This window comes from Piliocolobus tephrosceles, chromosome 15, assembly GCF_002776525.5.
Source record: "Piliocolobus tephrosceles isolate RC106 chromosome 15, ASM277652v3, whole genome shotgun sequence".
NCBI lineage: Eukaryota > Metazoa > Chordata > Mammalia > Primates > Cercopithecidae > Piliocolobus > Piliocolobus tephrosceles.
This window is the reverse complement of record NC_045448.1, coordinates 107,062,970-107,075,421: the sequence shown is the minus strand read 5'-3', so window position 1 is coordinate 107,075,421 and position 12,452 is coordinate 107,062,970. Positions and strand designations below refer to the sequence as shown.

The 12,452-nt window shown below is 54.1% G+C and overlaps 2 protein-coding genes across 2 annotated transcripts in view; one reads left to right on the top strand and one right to left on the bottom strand.

Moving 5' to 3' along the window:
- The window catches only part of CNNM3 (cyclin and CBS domain divalent metal cation transport mediator 3), a 9,633-nt gene extending 6,465 nt beyond the window's left edge, over nt 1-3,168 (top strand). Inside the window, exon 2 of the mRNA XM_031934228.1 lies at nt 1,822-3,168. Within this exon, the coding sequence (XP_031790088.1) occupies nt 1,822-1,899 (78 nt within the window). The 3' untranslated portion in view covers nt 1,900-3,168. The remainder of the gene's footprint in view (nt 1-1,821) is intronic.
- A 4,633-nt stretch (nt 3,169-7,801) lies between these two features.
- The window catches only part of ANKRD23 (ankyrin repeat domain 23), a 23,385-nt gene continuing 18,734 nt past the window's right edge, over nt 7,802-12,452 (bottom strand). The window contains exons 2-9 of the mRNA XM_023211293.2: nt 12,234-12,424; nt 11,944-12,069; nt 10,615-10,740; nt 10,268-10,366; nt 10,082-10,180; nt 9,845-9,943; nt 9,576-9,674; nt 7,802-9,495 (exon numbers count right to left, since the gene is read on the bottom strand). Coding sequence (XP_023067061.1) covers nt 9,400-9,495; nt 9,576-9,674; nt 9,845-9,943; nt 10,082-10,180; nt 10,268-10,366; nt 10,615-10,740; nt 11,944-12,069; nt 12,234-12,424 — 935 coding nt within the window. The 3' untranslated portion in view covers nt 7,802-9,399. The remainder of the gene's footprint in view (nt 9,496-9,575; nt 9,675-9,844; nt 9,944-10,081; nt 10,181-10,267; nt 10,367-10,614; nt 10,741-11,943; nt 12,070-12,233; nt 12,425-12,452) is intronic.

Sequence of the window (12,452 nt, the reverse complement as noted above, 5' to 3'; positions counted from 1 at the left end):
ATCTTGCCATGTTGCCCAGGCTGGCCTCCTACTCAGGACTCAGGTGATCCTCCTGCCTTAGCCTCCAAAGTAGCTGGATGAACAGCTAGTGCCCCACCTTCTCGGGTTGCTGAAGCTTCTGTGTTTACCCACGGTGACGGTTTCTTATTGTATGGGGTGCCCCTTCTACAGAAGTTCACATTATTCCATTACACTGGAGTCGCAGAGGCCAAGGTGGTGTGTTTTTCACAACTTGAGCCTCTTGGTTTTGGTTTTCCCACGGGAGCCTTTTCTGGCTCAGTGCCACCCAGACTGCACATGTTGTATTGAAGATACAGACCTAAGCCCAGAATCGTGCTTTTCCCGTCATTGCCTCATATCATATACCCAGAGATTTTACACAGTCTTCACTGGGACGTCCTGTAAGAGAGGGGTGTATGGTGGCTTTGTGGGGCATTTCCTCTTGGTAATGGATTATTGCTCCGTAGACACAATGTTGGTATTTTCACCTAAGTACAACCTGACGGTTGCTCCAGTGAGGCTGACCTGCTGTCTTTCTGTTTCTTGCCTGAACTCGGGTTGTCCTGCATTTTGGCCTGTGAGCTTGGCACTTCACTGTCCGGAGGAGCGTAGGGCCGCTGCACACCTGGAGATTTCGGTGGGGTACTGCTTATATCGTGCAGATGAGAACCAGTTTCTGGGGACCTCGGCACTAGACTCCCAACAGAGAAGTGCCTTTTTTGAGACTTGGAAGACACAATAATTTTAAATTGCCTACAGCAGGGGTTGGCAAATGGTGGTGCAAGGGTCACCTCTGGCCAGCAGCCTATTTTTGAGAATGAAGTTTTGTGAGAACCCACACGTCGGTTTGTGGATTGCTGTGGCCGCCTTTGAGTTACAGCAGTGGAGCTGAGTAGCTGTGACAGAGACCATATGACCCACAGAAACTAGAAATACCGGCCTTTTACAGAAAAAGTTGTCTGACCCCTGGCCTAGCATTTCAAACCCTGGGTAGGTCCTCCGCATCAGTTCTCCATGGAACTGTATTGCCCAGGGAAAGGCAGCCCCCATGCTGTGCAGCCCTCCATGCTGTGCTCCTGGCTTCCTCAGCCGGCCGGCCTGAGCCGCAGGCTGTGGGGCAGTGCAGCGCCAGCACTGCGCCTTCCCCTGCTCGGGGCATCGGCCCTCTCCATGGTGCTGCCCGGAGCCGAGAGGCACAGCCATTTCTGCTCAATAGCTTCTCCTCTTCTTTCTCTCTCTGCTCTCTTTAGCCTTCCCAGTAGACCTTTCCCTCTTTGGCACAGTTGGAAACTGCAGTTGATAAATGACTGTGGACTAGTGCGCGTTTTTTGTTTTCAGAGCACACCCAAGGTAAATATCTTCCCTCTCCCTGCCCCTTCACTTTCCTTTCCTGGCCCTTCAGCTGTGGGAGGAGCAGAGCCCACGGCTCCCCAGGCTGGGGTCCTTTGTTCTCCAGGGGTGCGGGGTGGGCGCTCCCTTCCGTCCTTCTGGAAGACAGGAGGGGTCACGAGACTCTTTCACTGTGGAAAATGGTGCTTCCTTTCAGCACGGGGTGCTGTATTGTCCCAGGAAGGTGCCTCTTGTTCAGCATAATGACCCGGGACCCCCTGGGGCCAGAAATCCACAGCCCCAACTTCCCCCGTGTCCCAGGGAAGGCATCTGTTGGCCGACCGTCTGCTAACCGATCGCTCCTGGCTCTGCTCTGATACCTCCAAGGCCTCCCGAAGCCCCTGTCTTAGCTGCCCCTTCCTGTCCCACAGAGGATGTGGCACTTGGTTTTGACAGGACCCTTTACCAGCTTTGATGTGAATTTTCCTTCCCTTGTCTTCTGTAGGGTCCAGCCACAGCAGGCCCGGCATCCCGGTGGAAGGCAGCCCTGGGCGGAACCCAGGTGTTTAACTGCTCACTAGGCAGCCCCAGATCTGGGGAACAGATGAGCACGTGGGGAGCTGGAGTGAGCTGAGCAGAAGCTTCGTGCCCGCCACCCCCATCCCCTCCAGGCCACGTTTTAGATGGCCCTTGTCGATGCGGGTCCTGGGTGTCCTCAGAACTAGACATCAATGCCTGGATCCTTCAGCTGGCCCTGCCCTCCTTTAGGAGACAGGAGTCAGCAGGGCACAGCCCTCCAGGCCCGCGTCAGGAAGGAACGAAAGGAATGCCGTCATCTCTAGTCCCCAGGGCCCAGCCTTCCCCATCTCCCCCGAGGCTGGGGCCGTGTGGCATGTTCAGATTCAGACCTCTTCAGGCCGCGCGCCACCTCGTGAGTGCAGTTACTGCCTTTCCGTGGCCGTGACCTGTACGCGTTTGCTTTTAATTTGCCAGCCTATCGCTGCTGGCAGCACTTTCTGAGCAGGCCGAGCACGCCCATTTTGGCTGGGGGTTCAAATCGATGGCTTTGTCCATGGCGTCCTTTCTGGCTTCCCTAACGGTGTCATGTTTCAGAGCATGTGCCCCAGCCTTTCCCATGTGCCAAACCAGAAGCTCCACTGCCCGTAGGCTGTCCCTGTAGCCCTGCACCCTCCTTGGAGGCTGCTCTTCTGATCCTGAGAGCTGGCCTAGTGGTGCTGAGGGCTCCTTTCTGCTTCTCTGCCCACCTGCTGAGTTGCCACTCACAGCGTTGTCAGTTCCTGTGTTCTGAGAAGAGGTCACGCCTGGGAGGAAGGGATCGTCCTGCTGCATCGAATCCTCTCCACTGTGTGGCCCCCAGAGAGTAGCTGCCTGTGGCACCTGCTCCACACGTCTCCACGACCTCCCTGCAGGTGCTGTGTGGCTGGGATGTGCCGAGAGCAGCGAGGGAGGGTTTATGAACCAGGTGGATCCTCTTTTAAAAAAAAATCAGTTTTTGTTATATCTCTAGAACATTTCAAGTCTTTTCGTTTTTTTCTGTTCCTAGCTGTGGGGTTTTAGAGAAGTGGGAACAGGAAGGCATTTGTCTTTTTCTTCCAATTGACCACATTTTCCTTCCGTAGTTCTCCAGCTCTGTGGAAACGGGCATAGGATCATAGGTGGGGTAGGGAGGGAGGAGGATTTCTGGAACTTTTCTCAAAGGAATTTGGACCCTTAAAAATGGGACTGAAGGTGAAAAGAACAGTGGTATGGTTGCTTAGATGCTGTCCTCAAGGAATCAACTCTGAGAGCAAGCCCGGTTTGGAAACGGATGCATTAAAATCCTGTCTCCAGAACAGTATTTTCTTGTTTGTTTGAGACGGAGTCTCACTCTGTTGCCCAGGCTGGAGTGCAGTGGTGCAATCTTGGCTCACTGCAACCTCCACCTCCCAGGTTCAAGCCATTCTCCTGTTTTAGCCCCCCGAGTAGCTGGGATTACAGGTGTCCACCACCACACCCGGCTAAGTTTTGTATTTTTAGTTGAGACAGGGTTTCACCATGTTGGCCAGGCTGATCTCCAACTGACCTCAGGTGATCTGCCCGCCTTGGCCTCCCAAAGTGCTGGGATTACAGGCGTGAGCTAAGAACAGTGATTCTTAACCTTGGCTGCACATCAGAATCACCTGGCCAATTAAAAATACCTGGACCTGCCACCAAAGCTTGTGATTTAATCAGAGTCTGGGCATCAGAGTTTGCAATTTTTTATTTTTCTTATTTTTAATTTTTATTTTTTGAGACAAGATCTTGCTCTGTCGCCCAGACTGGAGTGCAGTGGTGTGATCACAGCTTGCTGCAGCCTCGACCTCCCTGGTTCAGGCCATCCTGCCATCTCAACCTCCTGAGTAGCTGGGACTGCAGGTATGCACCACCACACCGAGCTCATTCTTTTAATGTTTTGTAGAGCTAGAGTCTCATTATGTTGCCTGGGCTAGTCTCGAACTCCTAGGCTCAAGCAACCCTCCTGCCTCGGCCTCCCAAAGTGTTGAGGTTATAGGTGTGAGCCACTGTGCCCAGATTCACAGAAGAGGTCCATACACCTTTCACCCAGGTTCCCCAATGTTAACATCTTACATAGAACCTTGGTACATTTAACAAAACTAAAAAATTAGCATTGGTGCAATCGTACTATTAGAGTTTATTTGGATTTTACCATTTTCCCCCAATGTCCTTTTCCTGCTGCAGCAGCCAATCCAGGATGTCATGCTGCACTTAGAGCTGTTGCTTTCTTTTTTCCTAACTTTGTATTTTGAACTAATTTCAGAATGTAGGAAGTTGTAAAGATAAGGGCCCCACGCAGCCTTCATCTGGTTTCCCTCCGTAGTTACATCTTACCTGATTGTAATGCAGTATTCCAAGCAAGACTTTGACACTGGTGCAGTGTGGGTGGACAGTCCCAAATCATGTGTCACATGTATATCTGTGTAACTACCACTGCAATCACGATAAAGAAGTCCCATCCCCGCAAGCAACTCCCTCCCCGCCATCCCTAACTCCTGGCAACCACTAATCGTTCCATCTCTTATTTTGTCATGTCAAGAATGTTGTATAAATGGGAGCATAGTGTGTAAGCACTCGGGATTGTCTTTTTTTTCTCTCTCTTTTTTTTTGAGACAGAGTCTTGCTCTGTCGCCCAGGCTGGAGTGCAGTGGCCGGATCTCGGCTCACTGCAAGCTCCGCTTCCCAGGTTCATGCCATTCTCCTGCCTCAGCCTCCCGAGTAGCTGGGACTACAGGCACCCGCCACCACGCCCGGCTAATTTTTTGTATTTTGTTCAGTAGAGACGGGGTTTCACCATGTTAGCCAGGATGGTCTCGATCTGACCTCGTGATCCTCCCGCCTCGGCCTCCCAGAGTGCTGGGATTACAGGCGTGAGCCACCGCGCCTGGTGGGATTGTGTTTTTCCACTCAGTGTCTTTCTCGGGAGATCATCCAGGTGTTGCGTGTATCAACAGTTTGCTCCTTTTTGTTGCTGAGTGGTATTCTGTGGTGTACACATTGGTCCCGTGAAGGACACCTGGGATGTTTCCAGTTTTGGGCTATTCCAAATAAAGCTGCTACGACTGTTGATGTACAGGTTTCTGTGTAAAGATTAGTTTTCCAGGAGTGTAAATGCTCGGCCATAGGGTTGTTGCATGTTTCTTTTTTGTTGTTGTTTTTTTTTTTTTTTTGAGACGGAGTCTCGCTCTGTCGCCCAGCCTGGAGTGCAGTGGCTGGATCTTGGATCACTTCAAGCTCCGCCTCCTGGGTTAACGCCATTCTCCTGCCTCAGCCTCCCCAGTAGCTGGGACTACAGGCGCCTGCCCCCTCGCCCGGCTAGTTCTTTTTTTTTTTGTATTTTTTTAGTATAGAAGGGGTTTCACCGGGTTAGCCAGGATGGTCTCGATCTCCTGACCTCGTGATCCGCCCGTCTCGGCCTCCCAAAGTGCTGGGATTACAGGCTTGAGCCACCGCGCCCGGCCGCATGTTTCGTTTTTTAAACAAACTGTCAAACTCTTACGTCCTCACCAGCAACCTAGGATGGTCAGTTTCCCCGAATCCTTCGCAGCACGTAGTGGTGTCGTGTTTTTACTTCAGCCATTCCGACAGGTGTGTCGTGATGCCTCATGGTGGTTTTTCATTTGCGTTTCCCAGTGATGGACACCTCCTGTGTTTCCCTTCAGTGGAATATCCCTGTCTTTCACCCATTTTCTGATTGGATTGTTTTTTCTGTTGAGTTTTGAGTTTTTTGGAGATTGCTTTCTGGGATTTTTGGTTTGCATTGGTCCGTAGCTTATCTTTTTCATCCCTATCCCCCCTTTTTTTTTTCTGAGACAGAGTCTCACTTTGTCACCCAGGGTGGAGTGCAGTGGCACAATCTTGGCTTACTGTGTACTTGACTCCTGGACTCAGGCAGTTCTCCCGCTTTAGCTCCCCAAGCAGATGGGACTATCACCACGACCAGCTAAATTTATTTTTATGTATTTATTTATTTTTTGCGATGGAGTTTTGCTCTTGTTGCCCAGGCTGGAGTTCAATGGCACGATCTCGGCTCACTGCAACCTCCGCCTCTCGGGTTCAAGCGATTCTCCTGCCTTAGCCTGAGTAGCTGGGATTACAGGCATGCACCACCACACCTGGCTAATTTTGTATTTTCAGTAGAGACGAGGTTTCTCCACGTTGGTCAGGCTAGTCTCCAACTCCTGACCTCAGATGATCTGCCCACCTCAGCCTACCAAAGTGTTGAGATATTACAGGCGTGAGCCACCATGCCCGGCCTATGCCCAGCTAATTTTTTATAGAGATGGGGTTTCACAATGTTGCCCACACCTGGTCTCGAACTCATGAGCTCAAGTGATCTGCCTGCCTCAGCCTCCCCAAGTACTACAATTACAGATGTGAGCCGCTGTGCCTGGCCATCTTTTCACCCTCTTGGGGTTTTATACAGAGCAAAAGTTTTCAGTTTTGATGAAGTCCACTTTACTGATTTTTCCTTTATGGACTGTTGCTTTTAGGGTCGCATTTAAGAACTCTACCTAGTCTTAGATCCCAAAGGTTGTCTGTTTTTTCCTGAAAGTTTTATAGTTTTACATTTAAGTATGTTTGTGAGCCACGTTAGTTTTTGTATAATGTGTAAGACTTAGGCTAAAGTTCTTTTTTTAGCCTATAGCTGTCCGGCTGCTCCAGCACCGTTGAAAGGTTGTCCTTCCTCCATTGAATTACTTTTGCACCTTAAAGTCAGCTGGGCATATTTGTGTGGTCCTGTTCCCATGATGTTCTTGGCTCTGTCAATCTGTGTGTCTGTCCCTCTGCCAGCATTGCACTCTTGGTTCACATAGCTATATAGTAGATCTTAAAATCAGGTGGACTGATTCCTCTTCTCACTTTATTCTTTTTCAATATATTTTTGCTATAAATTTTTATATGGATTTTAGAATAACCTTGTCTACATCTACAAAACATCTTTGAGGATTCTGATAGGAACTGCATTCAACCTGTATGTTAATTTGAGGAGAATTGGTATCTTTATTGTGTCTAACAATCTGTGAACATGGCATGTCTATTTAAATCTTTGATTTCATCATGTTTTGTAATTTTCAGCATAGAAGTCCTTGCATATTTTGTTAGATTTAAACCTAAGTATTTCACTTTTTAAGCAATTGTTAACAGTACATATTTTTAACTTTTGTGTCTATATGTTCATTTCCAGGAGGCAGAAACAGGTTTTTGTGTGTTTATCTTGCACCCGAGATTTGCTGGACTCCCTAGGCGTCTGCTTTCTATAGATTCGTAGGATTTCCCACATAGACAAGCATGGCCTCTGCATGAGAATACCCGGATCCTCCCCTCATGGCATCTGACTTAGGGTGTGGACATCAGGACTTTTTTTTTTGAGACGGAGTCTCGCTCTGTCACCCAGGCTGGAGTGCTGTGGCCGGATCTCAGCTCACTGCAAGCTCCGCCTCCCGGGTTCACGCCATTCTCCTGCCTCAGCCTCCCGGGTAGCTGGGACTACAGGCGCCGCCACCTCGCCCGGCTAGTTTTTTTTTTTTTTTTGTAGTTTTTAGTAGAGACGGGGTTTCACCGTGTTAGCCAGGATGGTCTCGATCTCCTGACCTCGTGATCCGCCCGTCTCGGCCTCCCAAAGTGCTGGGATTACAGGCTTGAGCCACCGCGCCCGGCCAACATCAGGACTTTTTAAACCTTCCTGGTGATTCTGACAAGCAGCTGAGGTGGAGAACCACTGCTCTCTGACCTTGTCGTCTAGCAAGCAGAGATGCCTTAAGCACAAGAGCCTAGTGCTAGGACCCCGCATCCTGCCCACGCTGCACTCGGCCTGTCTTGCTGCCGGCCGGCATGGCTAACAGGCCTGGGCCCTAGCAGACAGTCCTGGTGATTGACGCATGGGCTCCTCTCGGCCCAGGAAAGACAGCTAGGCTGTAATGGAGAGCCCGTTTTAATGAACAGAAGATACTGGTCGGTATAAAAAGGTGTGTTTGTCACTGAGGTGTCCTCATTTCTAGATGAGGATTTGTCTTCTCCATGGTCTTGAACACCTGCTTCGCCATGGCACCAGTGTCTGGTGCCCGCTGGCTCTGTCGCCACAGGGCAGGAGCTGCTCATGGAAAGGTGTGTGCCCCAAGTGTGGAGCACTGGTCAGCTTTTCCACTTAGTAACAACAGCCTTGTTCTGGGCCTGAGAAGGCCACCTAAGGCAGACTAAAAATCAGCATGGCCAAATGCCTATCAGCCTGGTACCTAATGTAACCCGGGACCCATGTGAGGGAGCCTGAGCCTTCACCTTTCAGCCCTTCCCTCAGCATACGGTTCTCAGTTTAGGGCAGAGCTTGTTAAGGTTCACTTTCTGGCATTCAGGGGCCCAGCCCCGCCAGCAGTACAGGTCTACACCCGTGTAATTTGAAACGTACAGACAGTGGAAAAGGAAGAAGTCTAGGGAGCTTGGGTCCTTAGACCACCAGAGAGCAGGGAAGGGCCGGCGGGGGGAGGGCCTCACCTTCCCCTGCTTCCCTGTGGGCTGGGTTCAGAGCCCCTCAGTGTCCTGGCCTCTCAGGTAAGATCAAGCAGGGTGGGTGCAGCTGCAGGGTTCCAGGCAAGAGCTCAAGCTCCAGTACCAGGGACATAAGAGCCTCAGGCAAACGGGTTACGGGCCACCGCCCCAAGAGTTGAGTGGGCCACAAGCAATCCCCAGTGCCCGGGCACTTCCCCATGAGAGCCGCCAGCAGGCGACTGTGCCAGGCCGGCCTGAGCAGGGCCAGTGCACAGTGGGTGCAAGGCTTCTCAAATACGTGCTCCAGCTCATCAGTCTTAGGACTTCTGAGGCAACCTAGTGGGTCCTGGACTTCCGTTGCTGTGGGGCCTCAAACCTGTTGAGACCTCAGACGGCCAGAACCCACCTCCAGAGTCCCTACGACCAAAGGTGTCTAGAGCTGCCCCAGACACTGCCAGGGTTGCTACTGACAGGAATGGGATCCCCGGAGAAAGCCTTGCCCATGGGCATCCACCAGCTGCAGACAGGCCCGGCCCCTGCACGGCCTGCCTTGGCTGCCCCTTGTACATCCTGGATGGCATCTGCCGGCCCCAGGCTGAGTCCCCACCTGCAGAGACTGGCCCTGGGGAGAGCAAGGCAAGCCCCTAACCTGGGACAAGTGGACACTGAGGATTCCCAGACCCAGCCCTGGGTGGCTGCAGCCTGGGACTGCTCCCTTCGGGCTCCCTTCTTGGCCCTCACTCTCCTCCCCTTCCTGGCCCTCGTCTGGACCTGCGCTTTCCGAAAGCTCCCCCGTGGTCCTCTGCTCCAGCCCTGGGAGGGAACGCGGCTCCCTTGACAGTCGAAGTCAGGGAGGCCCCTCTCTTTGCCTGCTGGGCCGGGTGCCACTCCTCAGTTCTGCAAGGGCTGCTGAGGAGGCACAGCCCCGAGAGGCAGGAACCTGGGCTGAGGGCAGGAACCACGGAGGCGCAGACGCGGGGGCGGGGCACGGGAGGGAATGGTGGCAGTGCACAAGGCCGGGGGCCGCGGTCAGCACCGGGTGCGGGGATGCGCCACGTGGGCCTGCAGGGCCTCCCGGATGCCGCGCTGCCAGTCTCGAGCCAGCTGCACCGGGGTCACGGAGGCCTGGGAACAACGGTGTGGGTCAGTCCCTTGCAGGCGCTACACCCGGCCTCAGGACGAGCCAGGGCTGCGCCCACACTCACCGCGTTCCGCACCCCCAGCTCGGCGCCGTAGAGCAGCAGCAGCTTCATGGCTTTGTAGCTGCCGTGCCGCACGGCCTCGTGCAGAGCCGTGTCCCCTTCCTGCTGAGAACGCAGGCGGTCAAGCTCCTGCCCCTGCGTGCTGCCCTCCTCATGCGGGAAGGGCAGGGCTGCTGTCACCGAGCACACAGCAGCTCTGGTCCCAGCTGGCGCTCCTCAGTCCCTGCCCCTCTGGAGCTCCCAAGCGGGAAAAGACCAGGCGCCTGCCTTACCTTATCCTGTGCGTTCAGGTGGGCGCCACACTCGATGAGGTGCTCCAGGCAGTCTGGGTGCCGGGTGCGCACGGCCACATGCAGGGGGGTGCTCCCAATCTGAGAGCAAGTGGGGGTCAGTGCTGGGTCTGGATTGCCGAGCCCGCCCCAACCCACGGGACTACACCTGCTCTCTTCTCCAGGAACAGCGTCTGCTCCCGTGTTCCGGACAGGCCCCCAAAGCACCCTGCCCCTCACCTTGTCCCGGGCGTTGACCCGGGCTCCCTGGTTAAGCAACTGTTTGAGGCTGTCCAGATGTCCTCCGCGGCAGGCCCAAAACACAGGTGTCCTGTCCAGCTGCAAAACAAAAGCACCCCAGCACTCAGAGCTGCTGGGATGCAAAACGGGGCGTCGACCAGAGGCTGGGCCTTTCCCCATCCTCACCAAGTCCTGTGCATCCACGGTGGCACCTGCCGCCAGCAGCTTGTTCACCAGCTGGCTGTGACCCTTCAGACAGGCCCAGTGCAAGGCGGTGCGGTGGAGCTGGGGGCAGAGATGGGAGATTAGGCAGAGGGGGCGCAGCTAACCCTGGAGACCCCACGTGGTCCCCCTCCCAGGGCCAGGTCCCTGAATGGAATTGCTGCTTCCTCCCCTCCCTCTGGAGGCATCACTGGATTCATGCCCATGAAAATGAAAGTCCCTGCAGCCTCCTAGGCCAGGACTTGAACACACTGAAGGCAGTGCTCCTGCAGCTGCAGCTGCTGCCAGCCGACTCACCCCACCTGTGCTACCTTGTCATGGGCACTGGGGTCCCCTCCGTCTGTCAGGTACTTGTCAATCAGGGACTCCTGGTTCTCAGCAGCTGCCTTCAGGAACATCTCCAGGTCCACAGGCTCCACCTGGGCCTGGGGCTGCGGCTGGGTCAGTTGAAGACAAGACCAAATCACTCCCAAAGGCCACAGGTGCCCAAGACGTCACAGCTCCACCAGCCTGGCCCACGGGTCCCACGCAGCCGACCGAGGAACACTGCTGGCTTGTACTAATGCAGTTTCTTATTCTAATCCCACCCCAGTAGACTGAATAGACTGTGTGAGTGCGTGTGTTACGGGTTGACTTGTATCTCCCCAAGATTCATGCGAAGTCCTAACCCCAGGTACCTCAGAATGTGACCTTATTTGGAAACAGAGTCACTGAGGATGGAATTAGTTCAAGATGAGGTCACGCCAGAGGACAGTGGGTCCCTCACTGGTACGACTTGTGTTAAGGTGGACTCTAATCTAGTGTGACTGGTGTCATGAAAGGGACATGTGGGCCACGTGCAGTGGCTCACGCCTGTAATCCCAGCACTTTGGGAGGCCAAGGCTGGAGCGCAGTGGCGCAATCTTGGCTCATCACAAGCTCCACCTCCCAGGTTCACACCATTCTCCTGCCTCAGCCTCCCAAGTAGCTGGGACTACAGGTGCCCGCCACCATGCCCGGCTAATCACCTCCTGATCACGAGGTCAGGAGATCGACACCATCCTGGCTAACACGGTGAAACCCCATCTCTACTAAAAAATACAAAAAATTAGCCAGGCATTGTGGCGGGCGCCTGTAGTCCCAGCTACTGGGGAGGCTGAGGCAGGAGAATGGCGTAAACCCGGGAGGCGGAGCTTGCAGTGAGCCGAGATCGCGCCACTGCACTCCAACCTGGGCGACAGAGCCAGACTCCATCTCAACAACAAAAAAGGGGTGGGGGGGACATGTGGACACAGGCACGCACACGGGCAGAACACCCAGCGAACATGAAGGCAAGAGTCTAGGAACGCCAAACATCGCCAGCATCCACCAGAAGCCGGAGAGGCACGAAGGGATTCTCCCTCCCTGCCCTCAGGGAACCAGACCCTTCCAGCCCCCAGGACTGCGAGGTGACACACGCCTGCCATTGAGGCTGTCCAGGCTGTGGGACTTGGTTACGGCAGCCCTGGCGGACACATGCCCGGGGGCTCTGGAGTGGATTTCATGGGCTCCCCAGGTGCCGGCTGTGTGGTCCTGGCCTGCAGTGCCCACTCCTCCCCAAGCCCTTCCTCTGGAACTGGAGCCCTGGTGTTGGCATGCCCTAGCCCCGACCGCCCACTCACCTTAACCAGGGGCTCGGGTTTCCTGGGGGGGACTCTCTGTCTCAGTCGCTTTTTCCGTCTTTGAACCAAGTTTTCCAAGTCAGCCAGGTTATCCAGATGAACTCTGGAACTGTTAAATCTTTCAAGCTGGGGCAGAAGACGAGACCATGCCAGTCACCAGCCGCTGGTCAAGATCTCTCTGCCCTGCCGACAGGAGACACCAGCTGCTCAGGCTGCCCCACCAGAGTCCCTCCAGGCCTCACTGCTCAGCCAGCCTCAGGGATTAGCCCCCGCCCCTGCCCCTCTCTCACTTTCTTCTTCTTCTCTTCTTCCAGTTTCAGCTTCTCCCGGGCCACAGCCTCTTGGGGGCCCCTCCAGTCAGTAGGCCAGGCTCCAGGGTCAGGAAGTCCACGTCCAAATCCCAACACCTTCCCTTCAACTCCTTCTCCACTTACCTGTAGGAACAGGATATGAGTACCGAGTTGGGAAAATTGGAGGAGCCCTTAGAAAGCTGAGCTGTGAGCCGGGCG